The sequence below is a fragment of the Myiozetetes cayanensis genome, unplaced genomic scaffold (genome assembly GCF_022539395.1).
Source record: "Myiozetetes cayanensis isolate MyiCay16 unplaced genomic scaffold, myiCay2020 scf10, whole genome shotgun sequence".
Taxonomy (NCBI): domain Eukaryota; kingdom Metazoa; phylum Chordata; class Aves; order Passeriformes; family Tyrannidae; genus Myiozetetes; species Myiozetetes cayanensis.
Genome location: NW_026086605.1, coordinates 19,293,846 through 19,312,735, shown reverse-complemented (window position 1 = coordinate 19,312,735; position 18,890 = coordinate 19,293,846). Strand labels below are relative to the sequence as shown.

At 42.0% G+C, this 18,890-nt stretch overlaps 1 protein-coding gene across 6 annotated transcripts in view; it reads right to left on the bottom strand.

Moving 5' to 3' along the window:
* Nucleotides 1-4,503: 4,503 nt before the first annotated feature.
* Nucleotides 4,504-18,890, bottom strand: part of MARCHF8 (membrane associated ring-CH-type finger 8) — a 95,762-nt gene continuing 81,375 nt past the window's right edge. For 4 of the 6 annotated variants that reach the window (XM_050305718.1, XM_050305717.1, XM_050305719.1 and 1 more), the window contains exons 4-8: nucleotides 18,447-18,526; nucleotides 17,296-18,141; nucleotides 15,177-15,357; nucleotides 11,492-11,639; nucleotides 4,504-9,272 (exon numbers count right to left, since the gene is read on the bottom strand). In XM_050305718.1, coding sequence (XP_050161675.1) covers nucleotides 8,968-9,272; nucleotides 11,492-11,639; nucleotides 15,177-15,357; nucleotides 17,296-18,141; nucleotides 18,447-18,526 — 1,560 coding nt within the window. In that variant the 3' untranslated portion in view covers nucleotides 4,504-8,967. The remainder of the gene's footprint in view (nucleotides 9,273-11,491; nucleotides 11,640-15,176; nucleotides 15,358-17,295; nucleotides 18,142-18,446; nucleotides 18,527-18,890) is intronic. The other 2 variants (XM_050305721.1, XM_050305722.1) reach the window with 2 other exon arrangements.

Here is an 18,890-nt window from a genome sequence, read left to right as displayed (position 1 = left end):
AGGACCCGCTCGCACGACCCGACAGCCCCGCCCGTCACCGGGCCGGGACCGGCACCCAACCCCGGCTTATTCTTCTCCAAGTCCCTCTCCTGGGGAGGCAGGAATCTTTCTTACACCACACTCTGCCCTCCAACCCCTGTGCACCTCTCACCCACCTCGCTCTTCTGGTGAAGATGGTTTCACTAGGCGGTGATGGGATCTGTGCATTCACACGTAGGATGCTGGGAAACCGGGCTCTTAAAACATGAGCAGCTGCTATTCCTGATCTGGCCGAGTGTTAGTGGGGGACTAGGACAGCTCCCTGGAAAGGGCAACACCAACTCTGCCATGGATTTTGCTGCTTGTTACTCACAGCTCCCCTTGGCCTGAGCATCCCTCAGATTGAAAACTCACAGCAATAGCCAGCTGCTGTTTTATCTTTGTGCGATGCCAGTGAAAACCAAGGTTGTTTTGTGAAGATGTCACATATCTTACAGCCCTCCTGAGGCTACAGGCATTTTGGGTGGGCAGATGGCCCTCCTGAAATATGCTAATATGGGAGGAGGGAGGAATGATACAACATGGTAATTAACAAAAGACAGAGGGAGCAGCAGAGCCTACAGAAATTTCCAATTTACATAAATAATCTAAGGGGCATGGGGTAATAGCTGAGAACATATGGGTGCTAATTGCATATTGCTCCACCAGAATGGGGAGAAATAAACCTCAATGTTCATAGAATTGCCTCTGTCCCATCTCAGTGTCCAGAAATGAACTTTAGAACTGCAAAGCTCAGCAAAGAGCGTCCTTGCTCTGCCATCCAGGCAGTGGCAATTCTGACACCAGTTGAATCTCCCACAGGGTCTCATAGGGTTATATCAACACTTACTACGCTATCTTTATACCTTTTGTTCAAGGGACCACCCAGATCACAAGGGGCTGAGAGTCTCTCTATCCCCATGAACTTCCTACCCTCTTTTTGAGGTGGTGTTCCTGGGATCCTTCATCCCATTTAACGTGATGTTAGGACATCTTCCTCAGCCCTGAGGACCATGGGATTCGGAACTGCCTGACCTCATCACTTCCCACTAAATGGGCAGATCCTCTCACTGCCTCTGGAGGTGTAGCAGTGCTACTCTGGCACTTAGGGGAGGAGGGAGATAGAAAGCAGCGTGCTTCCAGGCTTCTCCTCCCGAATCATTGCTGGGAGGCCACTAAGCAGGAGGGGAGAGCAGAGGCATGGGACATGTAAGCCATAAATAAGGCAAGCACAAGGAATACAGCTGCATTAGTGGCTACTCTTTTGGTATCATTTGGTTCACTTGACAATTGCAAAACTAAAACAGCAGTGGGAGACTGAAGATTATTGCCAAAGGCCTAAACCCCAGCAGCAAAGGGAGAGTCCTGACAGAGCCTTGTGCAACATCAGGCAGGTCCAAATTCATCCCTGAAATAATACCTCTAACTTCTACCACAGCTTAGTTTGCTCAGTGGAATAGTTTGATTTAATTTACATCTGATTTCTCTGGTGTATATCAACTGCTTACATGAGACCAAGAATGTAACATGGTCCTTAAAATAAACCATCATCTTGCTGGCATGAGAAACACTGGTTTAGCTAATCCCATTATCATAATCATTTCTCTTTTAACACAACACTTCCAAAAGCAAGAAGGTAAACATGAGAGCAAGATAAGTGGCAAGCCAGGCTTTAGAGACCTCAGTTTATCCACAGGAAGGGAACAGTGGTACTTGGTGAGTCATCCTGGGATGCTCAGGGGTAAAGCAGATATGAAGCACTACATACACTCTCCAAGACAGCTGTGCTCTCTCAGCTGGGATCAAGTCATCAGCCTGAGACATTTCCTATTCTCTCCCAACCACAAGGATAACTGTTTCCTGTGACAAAGGAAGCTGCTGTCCCAGCATCAGACCCTACAGCTCTAATAGTGATGAATTCTCCTAAGCCTGCTTGGCCAGCCTTGTTTGCAGGTGGCCTTTGAGACAGTGTCAGAGTAAACCTCACAGCAAGGCACTCCCAGCAAAAGTGAGTGGGAGGTTAATTTTAGTGAAGTCTTGAAATGTTAGAAATTGCAAGCCTGATTTCTTGAAGCTTCAGGATGTAATGAGCACACCCTGAGTGGTGATCTCCACCCCTTCTGCTCTGCGTAGCTTTCTGGTGTTTCATTCATTGTTTCAAACCCTCCTCTGGTGTTAAAGTCTTTGAGACAACTTCATTTATCTCCCTCACTTTCAAGCAAGGTCTACTCTGTATTTTCAGATTTCAGCTCCTCTGACACATTTTCCTAGAACACACTTTGAAAGAGTATTCTTGAAGTTTGCCATTTTTTGACCCTGACTGAGCAATATTACATTTTCAATTATTCCACTCTCTGTAATGTACTGAACTTGCTTCCCATTTCCTTGATCTTATGATTTTTTCTTTTAAAAAAAACCAACCAAAACCAACCCAAAACAAAACAAAAAAAACCCCCCACAAAACCAAAAACACCTCCCCTGCCTCCTCTCTCCATTTAGCCAAGATCTTTTTCTATAATGAGATATTATTGCCTGATTTTCTCACATCATACATCCATCCCAAGACTGTGAAGAAGTATCCTCTTCTGTCTGTATTGCAGTAACACAACACAATGCCAACATGTCAGAGAGCATCCTAAACATAAGAGACTGGAGCCTAGAGGATTTATAGGAAAAATGGGATCACAGGTGGACATTCACCCTTAATTTGGATGGTGTCACTTTTGTGTGTTTCCACGGTCATTCCTATCAACCACACAATTGGTTCATCCTAGCACAACCCTCTTGTCCAGAGGCAAGTTGAGTGACTGAGGAAGGGGGAAGAGGAAAGAAATTTGGGTTGCATGAGTAGACTGAAAGGACAAGCACATGATGATATGGGTAAACAGGCTAGGGATAGTGAAATCTGAAATGAAGGGGTGGGTGACAGGAGAGGTCCATAGGGTGGCTGTGGGAAGTGGAACTGGAGGAGGATGAACAGTCCCTGCAGCAGTGCAGGAGGCTGAGCAGCAGTGCAGGCACAAGCCTGGCTCTTGAGAGAGGGCCTGGTTTTCACAATCAGCAGCTGGACTTGTACCTTTTGACACCTCGGTAGCCTCCACAGGGCATTTGTGGATCTTCCCAACTGCCGCCCTTCTGATTCCCAACTGCCTCCTTTTGTCCTGCTCTGAGAGGCAAGTCATGCTGGTCCTGCCAGCCAGATACCAGCAGCTACTCACCAGACAGCTCGTTCCTGGGCACCAGCTGAAAAGTCCTGTTCCTGGAGTTGCAGCTGTGCCACGTGCTGCTGAGACAATGCTTTGCTCTGCCTCAGATGGACACACTTCACACAGTGATAGCAATGCTCTTTCAGATGAAAATAAGGTTTACAAGGGAAATAAGTTATTTTATAATTAACTTGAGATGCCTGAACCCAAGACAAGGAACACTTTTTAACCAGTAGCCAGATGGTTTTACAGGCTCTGTTCCTTAAACCATTTATCAGCTTTTAATCTCAGAGACTGCCAGTCAAACAGCAAGCCCTGGAATATATCCTGCCATCTCTCCAGAAAGGTATTTTTGTATAGAGGTCTTGCTGGGTTCCAAAGTTTATGTAAGTAGCTTCATTTACTAGAGCCAGACTTGCTTTACCAAGGGAATATAGGACAGAGACTTTTGTTTTGCATGGGAGACACCTCTCTTGGGTTGCAGATTTAAGATCTGTTACCTAAAAGAAAATGAAAAACTAATTATTAGTTAAAAAGAAACAGAAATGAAAAGTGTTTTCTTTGAGCCCCCTTGTGGCTGTTACAGACACAGCACTCCAGATCTTTGCTCTTTGGCATGCATGCCTTTGTTATGAGCTCTCTCACAGCAGTGCAGATAGCAGTTTCCTTGACCTACTGGGGGAAGAAATGTATTCTAGAGAAACTGCTGAGGATTTCCTGCTCCATATACAAAACTATTTTTCTTCTTTTCAGACATGAAGCATTTGTAGCATCACTCAGTGTTGATTCTGAAGGTCCAGATTGTAAGGCCCATGGCAATCTTCTCTCCTCACCTCCTTCATGGCAGAAGCCAGAAAATTCTCCCCATGATTCCTGCATTTGAGGCCAAAGCACCTGCATTGAAGGAGTCGCCCAATTATTCTGATGGTTACTACGCCTTTGTCATTATGAATCATTTAACATCAAGTTGTCACGGGATGTTACTCTGTGTTGCTCTGCTACACTAAAGAGTCATCAAGTTCAATGTTTAGTCCAGTGAAAGAACTCACTTTGATTATCTACTGCTGAAGAGCTCAATTTTTTTCTATATGCTTTTTCAAACAAAATGGATACTATAATGGTTTTGCTTTGTTCTGTTTTTTTATAGAAACACTTTATTGCTGCAGTCAATAACCCTGTGTATCACACACCAATAACCAATTACAGTTTAAGAAACTAAAAATAACTCTGCAAGTGGCAATACTGAGAAAACAAACATACATGAAAGGGTACAAAACTATACATTTAAGTTACTAGAAATTTACTAACTAAAAAATTCTGCAGAAGTGTGAAGTGTCTTGTATAAACTATACAACACATGCCAGTGTAAAGTTGTTCAACATTATACAATTACCTATCTACAAATGTTTTACCTAAATACAAGATTAGCTGCAATTTTTAAACAGTTATCTTCTATACAAAGACAAGTGCTCTCGGTACTTCAATGGACTATACAGACACTGCAATATCTCAAAACTAAAAAATAACCACAAAATAAAAGGTCCTGCTTAGAAGTTTTCTTTGCATATCTAATATAATGCTATGGAAATCCAGCCAGTAATATCCTTGCTTTTTTATTTGCCCAGTTTCACTCATATTTGACAGGGACCCAACCCAGAGTCACCGACCTCCTTTTCATTACTGGCCACAATCTCCACAGCAGACTACACCAGAAAGCTGTATCTTAACACACTTCAGCTTTAGAAGAAATCTGGACCTGGGTCCCACTTTGCAATAGATATTTACCCTGCCACCCACAGGGCAGAAGCAACCAGCTCCTGTGTGTGGCCACATCCATGCATCACTTCAGAGGTTTCTGATGACTGGCTCGCCAAGCAGCCCCCTCCTTACAGCACCCCAAGTGGTACCTTTCTGATCAGTACAGGGGGTTGGCAGAAGTGGGCTTGGACAGAGAATTACTCTTGTTTCTTAGGATTTCCCAGGTACAGCACAGACACCCAGTACTTCTCTAACCCCTTGCAGGCTTGTTCAGCCTTCACTGAATACCTCCTGCTGAAGCAAAGCCAGTCTCAATGACACTGAACCAGAGGAAGTCATGCCCAGGTCTGGCCATTTTTTCAGAACATGGGAACATTTTAAACACCTGCTCCCTAAATACAGGCTTACAGTTGAAGAAAGTCCTGAGAATTCATAGGAATTTAACATCTCATGATCTCTTAAATGGGATCAACCTTCAGCACACACCTATATTTCTAACATAATGCATGTTCACAACCTGGCAGATAGATCAAATGTGACACAGCGGGTAAATTTCCTTGGCCCAGATGGTGCTTTTCTGGATAAGAGTTACATCAATAGAATGGGAGTCTGGTCAGATATCTAGGGCACTGGACATAACACCAAAGGCTCTGGCAATCTAGGGAAGGGACTGTGGTAGATGGCATTAAGCCTATATTCCCTCCTACTTAAACTCTGGGCTCAAAAAAGTCCCACGGTACCCCAAATTAACTTTGGCCAAAGTGCAAGGACCAGATTTCTATTTCAGTCATTTCGAAAGCTACCAGAAGGATGTATTAGAAAGCCTGATCTGACAGGGGTTGGTTGTTCCCCTTACTGACATCTGGGCAGGAAGGACAGTGCTCATCTGAGCTAGCATCGGTGCCTCACAGCTGGAAGCTGAAAAAAGTCAAAAGTATCTTCTTGAGGAGAAAGAAGAAAAAAGCACCATTCAGCCTTCTCAAACATTTGATGGCACCATGCAGAAGCAGAGAACTGCAGCTTCAGAAGCCCACCATTAACACCAAGCAAGAATCAGCATAAGAAATATGAACAGCATAAGTGAACCCCTCTGAGAGATGAATCTCTTCTGCAGCCTTTCCTGGTATGAACATTCCTAAGCAATATAAAGAATTTAAATATTAGGCCTTAATTTTCACTCAGAAAAGACCTGTTGGGAGAGGGAACGGTTAGCAGCAACACTGGCTAAAACACTTTCATTCGCAAATATTTTTCCCCAGATGATTTTGCCGGAGATGATTTTTCATTCCAAGTTAAGATATTCAGGGGCATAGCAAAAATCTTTAGTACCCTGAATACACTGAACATTACCTGGCATGTTCCCCATGGAGCTTCCAAAACAGCAAGTGAGACTTCCCAATGTTTCACCAAAAATCACGTATGACAGTGACAGCAACAGGACCAGCGAGTTACAGTCTGATATCAGCACTTGTCAGAACATCGCTCGCACACCAGTGCCTCTCAGATGTGAGCGGGAGAACAACCAGGTTTCATACCAGAACTTGACCATCTTCATTTCATCTACTGGTCACAGATCAGATGAGAATGCGCTGAGCATCGGTCGGCAGCTGATTCTGTGCATCTTGCAGCTGTAGCGTGAGTGTCGCGCAGACGGGCAAGCCTTGTGCACTTGGCATTTCAGAAGAACTTGATGAAGGTGTGCAAGACCTGATATTTAACCCACCTGAGTTTATTTACTGAATCTTTCAAAGAACAAAATAGAAAACAGAACAAGACTGCATTATCTGGGTTCTCATAACAGAAGAGGATCACCCACAGCAGAGCTCAGGAAAGGGCCCGAGTAATTGCACTTTAAATTATGGCAGGCACAGGCAACAAACTTTACATGTGTATGGTCATGAAGACTGCTGCCCCGATACTAGCAGGGTATGCAGGGTTTCTCTGCCTGTATCACTTAAGCATGGGACATCCTGACACCTAGTACAGTACACAGACCCATGCCAGTGCAGCTTTACTAAGTGTGCCCAGAGGTCTGGATGTTTTAACATGTCTCAAGGTACCATGTTGTTCAAGAAGATCACAGACAGTAAGCTTCAAGCATGAAGTGACAGAGGCACGTGTGCACACACAATACTTTCCCTCTAACAGCTCTTAGAAATCAATGGTATGTGTTCTCTCACCATAGTCCCTCCTGCCTTTCATTAAAATATTGATTCAGAAATGAAGTAATATTAGATTTTAAGCAAAAAAAATCACTGATATCTGTTATTTTTGAGAAGTCTTAAAATAACTACTTTTGCTATGAAAAGAACATCCTCAAAGTTGTACTTGAAAAATACTTAGTGAAACTTGAACAAGCTCAGAATTCAGTTCAGCATCTCAACAAGTAAACGAAAACTTTTACCTGAGAAGTCCAGGCAACTCCTACTAAAAGCAACCAGATTATTATCATTGATTTTACAGAGATTCAAATAGGGCTCAGGCAGGGAAAGTCAGCTTTCAAATGCAGAGGCCTTGAGTGCTGACTTTTTGTGGGGCTTTGTTTCTGCTCCAGTCACACTGAGACTTTGGTTAAATGAGGGCTTGGAGCTGGACAGTGGTGCAGTGAAGCAGACTGGACAAACAAATCAACAGCAGACACCCCAGGCTTTGGGCAACTCTGTCTAAAGCCAGGCAAACAGATTTTAAAGCTGTCCCTCTCTTTGCATGAAAGCTGACTGATTAAAAAGCCAGTCCCAAATTCAGAAGCACAGACAAAACTATTCTCTGACCACGTAGTGCATCACATCAGGACTAAAACCAGGCAGGTACTTTGAAACTCATCCACTTAATATGATATTTACTTCCTAGACTTTAATCTCAGCATCTCCTCTGACAACATCAAATTCTTGGGTAATTCACACGTGACACAACACTAAAGAAGCAAAACCAGTTTCAGCTGTATTGACAAAGTTTCTTTTTTTCCATAACAGCTCACATTTTCATCAATATAGCAACAAACCCTTTGCTAATGATTTGGAATGAAAGTCACATCAGGTATATATGTGCAGGTGTGTTGATGGTCTGACCTGTTGGGGGGAAAAAAAAAAAAAGAGGCAAAACCAAACCCCAAAACAGAGCACTGAAACCATTATGTATTGAAAATGAGCACTATACACATCTACTACTCCCCATACACAAGTCACAAGTGCAATATCCTTTGAAGAAAACTGCTCCTCAAAGGAAACCCAAACAGGCGATGTTTTTTAGTGTTATGTTTAGTAAGATAATGTGGGCATGTGTTGGAAATCACAGGCTGGAATTTTTCGAATTTTTTTTTTATAAGGCAAGAGGTTTATGTTCCAGAAAAATAGATGGGGCAAAGAATGAAGAAATGTTTCAAAAATGACACATTCTTTCAAGTTTCATTCTCATTTGACATACATATTACAAAATAAAGATTTCTAAAAGTGCTATATGCTTTGTAAGTCTCATCACAAAATGTAAAGCAAAATTTTACACCTGCTGCTTACGACAAAACGTTAGTGGCAGTGTTAGTGGTAGATTAGACTCTAGTGCTCTCATTTCCCTCAGTGTCTGGGACAACCTCCTTCATCATGCATAAAGAACAGACAAACCAACCAACCAAACCCACTGTACACATACTCCAGAATCAGAGTCATCTTTAAAGTAACAGACTCCATGAAGTTTATGACAGCTCACTAGTGGCTTGCTTGATACCAAACACAAGGTTCATTCTACCCAATATCCTGTGGCTCTCTGATCAGCCAGTACAAGACACAAAATGTTGAGAGGTATGCAACCATGATGACATTGACAGATATGCCTAAGGGATTTTAAAAAATTCCAACAAAAAAACAAATGTAAAAAAAGTCATCCGCCAGCCCTCAGCTATTAGCTGATTTTAAAAAGGTAGAGCAGTTTGCAGTAAACAATGATATTCAGATCTTCAAGGACATACAGAAACACCCCTCCTACCCAGCAATCAGACATGAAGAATTTCTGCAGCACAGTCTTCTGGCTCCGTGTAATGTGAAGAGTTTGTGTCTGAATGGTGAACCCCAAACATTTCTTTACTTTCAAAGTTTGGCTCCATTAGTGCAGGTTTTTCAAAAATATTCTTTTTGCTAGTTTCTGGGCAGTTTTGTACATATATTACTCGGTTATAAGCTTTAAGTCTCTTCCACAGCTGTACGTACACTTTGCATTGTACATACATGAACAGAAGTCCTCCAGTGAAACCAATGGCCACAACTACCAGTTTAGTCCAAAATGGCCACTCTAGAATCCCTGGAAGAAAGAAAAGAAAAACAAAGAATTAAAACCAGGACCTGGTCAATATTAGCTGGAATACACTGAATGTCTCAAAAATGTCCTGTAAGGAAACTGTCAGAGTTTTGGATCATGCAAACTATTCTCATGTTGCCATTTTTCTTGTTTGGGCTTTTTTTTTTTTTGCCCTTCAAGTCAAACACTTCTACTTCACATATCACATTTATTCTCCCCCACAAGAGAAAAAACAAAATAATTAATTTTCTGTGTCAGCAATTGTGCAGCACAATCACAGAGTCAAGGCAACCACCAGGAATACATTTAGGTCCTTTTACACCTGTTTTTAAACAAAAACTGGATCAAATTATGAAAGGGATTCTATGGCATGGTTTCCTCTTCATAGGAGGAGACCTGACTCAGTGACCCAACGGTTCCACTCTGTGATCACATGGTATATGGAGACATAAGGGAATGATTGTTACCATATAGTTGACATGTTTATCATGCAGACCAGCCAATTTTATTTGCATCAGATCCAGTAACTTGTATGTGAACTACAGCATCTCTTCTGATACAAAACTGGAAGTGTTGGAGATGCTGAAGTATTCCAAGCTTATCCTCTGTTGTAAAAATTACCACCATTATGTTTCCTAAATTTGTTTATCTTTATTTTTTAGACATTTCTTTCAACTGCTTTTAAATGAAAGACTATTTGTTCATTTTATACATATTCTGCTTACATAGGTCCTGTATTCATCCAGTCTCTTTCCTCTTTAAAGATAAGCACCATCACAAGATGGATACGAAACCATGCTGAATCACCCACTATCAGGTTTTTCAGAGAGTAAAATCATGTCCTTCCAAATCTTTAAAGTTTAAACCAAGATACAGGCCAGGGTTGTTTTGGAAATGCATGGCAGTGTGGGAAGAATAAAAATATTTTAGTCCCAAAATACAAAGGGCACTTCAGCCTTATTACTGATGAAATCCCACCCATGATTAATACTTGAGCCTCTGATTTGCAGGTGATCTGATGCCATCTGTAGGGCAGTGACAGTATATGCTTGGCCCTGTGTGGACATAAATCCACATACACTCCCCACAACCCCTAGGTCATTACAGCACTCCCCAGATTTAGAATCTAAATGAAGAGAGGAAAGAAGGCACTATAACATGTACTAAATATTTATACTATTCCTCCTATTCATGTTCATCTAATATATTTACTGGTTAAAATAACCTGGAGACGATAAATCTTTGAAAGCATATTATCCTTGGATTTGCAGGTTTACCTGCAAATCAGCTACCTCCTCAGATGACCCTGTTCAATCACCAGCAAAATATTTTCTACCTGCATGTCTAGCTGGCATGCAGTGCTCTGTAAGCAATGACAGCTTGCCTTCTAGCAGCTCCCAGCCTTGGTAGGTACCCTGTCCCTTCTGTAGCCACATTCAGTCACAGTTCAGTTGCCCTGAGAAACAGTTCTGTGACAGCTTCAAATCTGCACCCCAGCATACCCAGGTAAACACATTGCAGCTTGGTAAGTTTACTGCTGACATGCTAAAGAAAACCTACTATTCAAGAAGTTAAGATATCCATGCAATGGGGTGGCAGCCACTACAGGAACTGCAGTGCACCTCCTCTCAGTTGCATGAGCTGGAGTTCTAAGAATTAACCTGAATTTCTTCTGCTTCAGAAAAAGTTTTTATCACTCATAAAGATTTCTGCAGTCTAACATGGCTTTCATTGGAAACTTGTGCTAACCCACCTCACAGATGACTGAATAGAAAGAAAACCTTGTTGATTTACCTCAAAGATTTGGATTTAGTTTCCTCTTATTTCTTTTCTTTTTTAGAACTGTTCTGGTTTTGCCCAGTTTAAAGGTAACCATAGCGGTAAACAAATGCTTATGTTGTTATCTGCTCAGTAAGTGTTCCAATTCAAATCTAAATTTACTAAGGCAGGGCAACTTTGTATCTGGCTACACTGGATTAACTCTCATATCCCTGCATTTCACAAGTGCGAACTAAATTGACCTGAAATAGATTTTAAAAGCATCCACAGATTGAATTACACTGATTTAATCAAATCACTTTAGAACTGTGTTTTTAAACCAACCTCAGGGTAAAGCTGACAAGTATAAACATTACTGGTACACTTATGTTCTGCATCTTCTCTGCATTCAGGATAAATAATTATTCCAAAAGAATAAGTGGGAAGACAAGGAAGTAACATACCAGTAGTTTGTCCCTGTTTAATCTCTTCAGCAGTCCTGTCTATCAGGACATAGAGAGACCACACAACGCAGGTGATGGCAATGATATGGAATGTTACAGAGCACATGATCTTCCTCCTCTCACTGGCTGTCATCTGCAGCTTCTCCCACTGGCAAGAAACCCGGAACCAGAGCAAGAAATTAGGTGTTTATTGTAGTTACTAGAGAGTATGAAAAGAGAACATCGATAAGAATGAAAACCAGGCAGGAGACCAGTTTCCTCCTAACAAGGATTTTAAAAGTCAGATGGCATTATTGCTCTGGCCCCAGCACTGGTGTGACAGCTGGCAGCTTACCCTGCTGCGATGGGAGCCATCCTGGCATTGGAGAGGGCTTCCAGCACTCAGCTCCCATCTGGAGCCTCAGCACAATGTTATCACTCTGTGCTGACCCACCAGGGGCAGCTCCAGCACACAGGGACCCTCACATGAGGGCCCGCACGGCACAAGCAATGCTGCTCCTTCTTCTGTTCCCCACTCAAGGCTGTTTAGCTCCCACCTCCTGCCTCTGGAGGTTTCATTCAATCTTTACGTATATTTACCACCACTTAACAGCAGTGACGCTCTTGTAGTTTATTTTCAGTGTTTCAAGTGCACTTAAATACATATGCCCTAAGAATATACAGTAGAACTGGGATGACAGCTTTAGAAATGAGAGGACACAGCAATTTAAATCCCCAGACCTGCCTCTATCAATAATGCTTATATAGCCCAAAACAAAACCACGAAATCAGGTCAGTGTCATTTAGGAAAGATGGAAAGGAACTTGATAACTATTACAGATGCTTCTAATGTTCAAGACACAGACCCGAGACGTCCAGAAGCTGTATTTTTAATTTTTTTTTTTTTAATTTCCCCTATGTATATGATGAAAGTTTTTGCATGTGGGATACACATCCCTCTGCATATCTGCTTGGAACAGATTGTTATGATGGGCTTTTCTCACACTTTCACAAAATATATGCTGGGGCACATAAACTTCTCGTGCATAGAGATGTGCATTTGATGTCTCCAAAAATAATCTGCAAAAAAAAGAGGACTTTGAAAAGGCGAAATAACGTGGAAGAGGGTGAGGATGACCTGAATGGTGTGATTAAAATCACCCATTATGCTGAATTATTGCTTCCACTGCTACAAATACAAGAATAGTTGAAACATGACAGAGAGACTTTGTGATCCTCTCTGTGTTGCCAACAAACAATCTCTTTGGCCAGTCCAAGCCACATTTCCAGTTGTGTCGGCATCCAAACCTCATTGTGGCACAAGAATTGAATACTTCCAGCAGTGACATGCTAGACTTATGCCATACTAGAAACCTATATTTTTTCAATCTTCTGGAAAAAGATTGGACAAGACATTCCCTTTTCACGTTGCATTTTAAACAGAAAGTTGCTTTTTCATCTAAACAAAAGTGTTGACTTTTGATAGAAAGAATAAATTAATCAAATTATTTTGCCAAAAAGTAACCGTGTTAAATCTATTTGCAAATGCTTTTACAGAGTCCTGAGGATCTGTGTTTTGAGTAATTCATAGTTCTCTTTTCCGTTCCACAGAGCTCGAGCTTGAGCTCCTCTGCTGGACAATACCTCCTGTGAACTGCTGGCTTTAGAGCCACTAAACCAACTTGCACTGCCTCACCTCTTCAAGAGAGATGACTGCAAAGCAAAAGAGAAAATATTCTGCAGACTGCACACTAGCCCAGTGAGGAAGCTCACTTCTGTAGGTCACTGCTGCATTATTCCAATGACACAGGACGTGGCATTTCCCACTTAAAATAGTCAGCAGTTCTGGATTTTTGAAGTGTTGTTAAAACAAAAGAATCAACAGAAAATTTAGATTTAATGTCTTTGAAATTTTAAAATGGAGCATCTCTCTTTTGTCTCCCCTCATCTTCATTTGAGACATGACACATATTGTTTCTTATCCTCTTCCTTTAGTAAGATGCCAAGGAAGTTTAACTCCATTTCTACTCCACAGACAAGCACAAGCCTTATTATTTGTCCCATCCTGTTCATAATCACCAGTTCCAGACTGTTTGCTCCTGACTGAAAGGACACCATAAAGGCTGAGTTGAAGCTACAGAGGCACCTTATCTTCTTGCTGCAGCTGAACCTCTAAAAGGGCTCTTTATATGTATTTGAGAGGTAAACTCCTGTTTATGGCTCGATCCCTACCTTCTGGCATCTTGTCTGTTTCCCACAGATGACCTGTTCAGATATAACTAATGATGCAGAGCGACTCATTTTTGAAAGTGTCCAATATTTTTTTTCTCACAGGGCACAAATATTCAGTAAATGTTTCCCACCCACTTCAGGCAGAGTGAGCACAGAAAAAACAGCAGTCAACTGAACTGAGAGCTATAGCAACTCGTCTTACTTTGGATTCCCTAGAGTAATTTCTTTACTGTCCTAGGGTTGGGCTGTGCAAAGTACTGTCTGCACAGACAACAGAGCCTATGATAGCCAGTACTGCAGCTCAATAGAACCTCAGCAAGAGGTTCTATACTCTGTGCCAAGGGAGGGCTACCAAGGAAACATTTGTGGTTCTTAGGAGCCAAAGATCCATCACAGTCATAAGCAGAGGACATCCTATTGGCCACACACACTAAGCTTTACAGATTGTACATCACTCTAAAAAAAATTAGAGGTGATTGAAATCTGCTTTATTTTCTGTTAGGAGTCACTTTTAGGAATTGGACAAGTTCTCGTAACAGTTTTAGGATGGCTGCAGTCCAGAATTTTCACCCTATATGATTTAGGCTCATTGTAAATGATTTTAATGTTTCTCATTTATTCTAGTTCCAGACTGAGGTTATTGTTATTAACCTCTTCCACTTTGGTAGATATGGCAAGATTTCTCTGTGCTAAGAATAGCAGTGACTTCCATCTCAGAACCCTGATGGTAAGGACAACTGAAATTGAAAGCTCAGAGGATTTGGGAGAACCAAAAAAAGGATACAAGCACAAAACTAGCTTTATAATAAAAGTAGCATTTAAGTACCTCTACTTTAAGTCACCAAATTTATGAAAGTTACTTTTCTATAAAACAAAAATACAGTTTCTAGCAACCTGAAGTACTAAAACCTGGTCATTCACAGCCTAAGAAAAGGTAAAAATGACAACACATTGACCATGGAACCTTCTTCTACTTATAACTAATATTTTCACTAAATAAGTTCGAAAAAGAAAAAAGAAAGCTACAAATTTTAATTATGTTACACTCAGAAAGTCTGATTTAAAGTAAGTTTAATGTGAAATACTCATCTCTTCAAGAGAACATAAAGCCATGTGGATCTTGGAGCTGCAAACTAAAGCAGGTAACAGTAATAGAGAACTCCATATTAAAAAAATGTGGATAACTGTAGAGTAAATACTTTTGTGCTCTAAAATCTGACTGAAAAGAAAAAAATCAGGCTGCTGCATGCATACATATGTGTATGTGTGTGTACACTTACACCCAGAGAGATGCTGGGCTATAACAGCTATTAGAGCTGGATTCCACTGATGTTAGGTTTGTACCAATACAAAACTGACCAGCCTTACTAAAACTGATTAACATGTGGGGAGTACTGCAGGCTCATGGGCAAGGACAGCCTCCTTCCAGAGTGGATCTGTGTTTAATAAAGCACATCCTTGGTCTCGTGCCTACCTTTCGCAAAGGCTTCAGTTTTGTCTCCATGATGAACTCGTACTTGCACAGTTCACAGCATCGCGTATCTGAGCTCTTGATCCACTGCTGCAGGCAGGCTTGGTGCACAAAATGAAGACTTCCCGTACAGTGACAGGGGGTAATCAAAGGGCTCTCATCATCTCCTTCACAGTGACATATCCTGAATCAGAAGCAAAGCTGCTCATTAGGAGAAGAGAAAGCAGAAAGGATGTGGAAGACGCATGTAATATCTGTGATCACACATGGTTGTTCACTGAGGATCCTGAGACATATATATCAAAGGAATGTGTTCCATAAAGGAGCTAAAACTAAAGAACTCCATTGCTGCGCAAGCACATACACAGGCACAAAATAATTGAGCACAGACATGGCTAACTAGACAGCTGCTTTCTAACAGATGAGGCAGACACACAGAGCCTGACAGAAATGCAGCATCAAAAAAAAACCCAAACCAAAACAATAAGAAATTACAACATTTCATCCAGACCAATAGCACTTAACTGAAAATAGCATTTAAACAGATCAGATAGCACTTCTCAAGACAAAATACGCACAGAGAGATATAGCTACTCATGTATTACAGTCCGAAACAGAAAATAAAGCAAAATACCTAAACCAATAGTGAAACAGCCCACCCTGGTATCATGAACAGTTAATTTAGCCTGGATTTTGCACAAGTGATTAATTCCAGTGTAAATTTGCTAAGACACAGATTAACACTGCTGAACTGTAGCGCTGAATCTGAACCTCAAAACACACCTACTCTAAATGGATTAACGGTTTTGCTTCTCCAATTCTTACTTTGCAAGAGCTGTTAAAGAAGCATCAGCTCTGCAAATTCCCCATTTTCTCACAGCCTAACTGTGGAAACAGCAAGAACATCCAATATAGTGTTACTACCAGCTGCTGACATTTGATTTCCAGATTCAATTTATACACAACCCTTGGGTTGCATCAAGCATTGTAAAGCCCTTCTAACCATGTGGAAGAGGTCATGAATTGAAAGGGGAATGGTGGGGAGCTCAGGGACTCAATACAAGTTACTAAGCATATGTGAAGTATGTCCTGGCATGCTGTCATCCCTGTCTCATTACTGAAATCTCTTACTGATGTGTAGCATCTTGCCTCTTGCAACCTTGCTGATAGCTGGCAAGTAGAAATACAGGAGTAGGCGGATTACAACAGCATCTTGCTGATGACAAGCCAGTACAGAACTAGATTTTGGTGGTAATGAGGGGGGAAATCAAATAATATTGGCAAGTACTAACAAAGCCAGGTTTAGAAAGTGCTGTCAGGGAGGAGAAAGACTAGGATAGTAAAATGCCAGGTAGAGGGATTGGACATTTGCTCCTTTACTTGATGACTCCTGCTCCTCAGCCACGTTTTGGAGGTGACATGGGGCAGACCTGTAGACAAGTCACCATGAAGACAGTCCTGATCTTGTTGTTCCCACCACCTGTGCACATGGTTAATCCTCTGTGGTTGGAACAGGGACATCCATCCTTTTTGGACCTCACATTATGGACATCACATAGGCCTACCACGAACAGCCAGGACTCAGATCCCCCTTTTGACCAAGGCATCCAGAAAGCCCTTTATAAATAAAAAAGTATTGTGGGATACAAACTGAAGGGAAAAATATTTAAGCTAGATTCATCTGATCTCAGAAGCAATTTTCAAGAAGTCTGTTTTCCTTCGACTCACACCCTCTGACCAACCCAGCAGTGCTGTCAGGACAACACATTGCTCATTAAAACCTAAGACATATTCAGCTTGGCCTTTATTATGCATAGCTGAGTCCCTCATAATATTCCCAGCTTGGGCACTAATAAGAGAATACCATCTCAGAACCCTAAACCTGAAACAAATTGTACGACAATTTCTTTGACTCCAAAAGAAATTATTTTGCTTAGTAGCCTTGTTAAGTGCATCAGAGGAGTGCAAGACAGTAGAGAGAAGGCTGCATGCTTCAAATCACACATATTATAGCAAGGTGACAGGGTGAAGAGACAGAAACAGCACAAAGGTAGGGGAAAGCAGAACGGTCACCACCGCACATGGGAGGGTTCAAAGGTAGGTGGTTCTCTGGTAAACCAACCTGCAGGTATCCCCCGATGTGGACACAGGGGAGAGAGGGGGGAACTTTTCTGAGAGGGGGGAAGGGCAGTCAAGGTCACTGTCCTTCTCAACTGAACAGAGTGGTGCCCGCTGCTCTTTTGTTTTCAGTTTCACTGAGGTGCTGTCCTCAAAGACGTCATCATCTCCCATATCGTCTGAGCAGAAGTCCGTGCTTTCCACCAGCATGCTAGAGGATTTCTCTGCTTGGAAGTGACTGGAATAGCTCTCCAGTTCATGAAATTTATGCAGGCTGCTGATGCTGGAGGTGTGGGAGAAGGAAAAAAGGTAACGCAACAGTTTTTTGCTCCTTGAGGTGTCATGGTCCACTTTGTCCTCCAGCAAGGGGATATGTACAGCGCTGTGGTTCTCTGCTCCTCCTGATGCACTCGAGTAGTTCGAAAGGGAAGGGATATAGGAGTGCTTAGAATTGCTAAAAGAAAGAGGCCTGAAATTCAGCGGTTTCCTCTCTTTAAGATGAAATTTGTTAATCCTTAAACACTGCTCTTGAGTTTGGGTCAATTTGCCTTCTGAGCGTGTTCGCTCCACATAGTCAAAGCACTCGCTGGTGCTCTGTGCCTTCTGGTCCACGTCATTGAGGGACTTGGAGAATTTCAGAGTGCGGGTGGGCTTTACATTCTTAGCAGATCTGAGTGCCTGGCCCCGATCCTGCCCTCGGGAGTTTCTCTTTGCTGCATGAAACGTGTCCTGACAGATTACTGTCACAGTGACCCCTTGTGTCAGAGGGCTCTGGCAGTGCGGATTTTTCAAGACAACAGCAGACTGCACTGGACTGTGATGACAACACTCAGAAAACACTGCACTGGAACTGCATGCAGAACAGTGGAATAAAAGCACAGAAAGTAAAAAACAATTACAAAAGAGAACACATATAATTAAAAGTGAAGAAATGAGAATTACGGCTAGTGTGGCAATGGCAAACGTAGCAGGGCCAAACAGTCAGTAGGATTCAACGAAGCAGTGTTAGACAGCAGTCGAGTCAAACGAATGGGATGCTTCGTGTGGGAACCCCACATTGTTTACTTCCCTGTAAACGTGCTTTTTCAGTTTTGTTTTTCCTTAATTTGAACCTTGAATGAGCCTCACTGTAGCCACACAAACGACACACTTTACCTGCAGATGTCCTGGTTGGATGGTGTAACAGAAGTCCGAGAGAAGCTATGAGGGGCAGAGATAGAGGTTGGACTTCCAGCCTGCAGTGAAATTAAAACAAACAAACAAACAGAAAAACCCCAAGTCACGAGTCAGTATGCACAGCAATCACCTTCAGGATGAAGCACAGCATATGGAGTCAGATATCCTCTACATCAGATATTCAGGGGCTAGTTGCAAGAAAGTAGCTTTATTATTGAATGGGAGAAGGAGAAGTCACACAGCTTCATCCTTGAAAAAGTAGGGATCATAACAGAAATGTTTTACCCCAAGGTCAAATGCAGACGTCTCTGGAGTGGAACCTGCCAGCTGTCAAACATTGCACAGGACAATAGCTCAGGAAATGAGCAATGCTATAGTAATTAGAATAATTAGATGAAAGTGTGTGTATAGACTAGCTGGAAT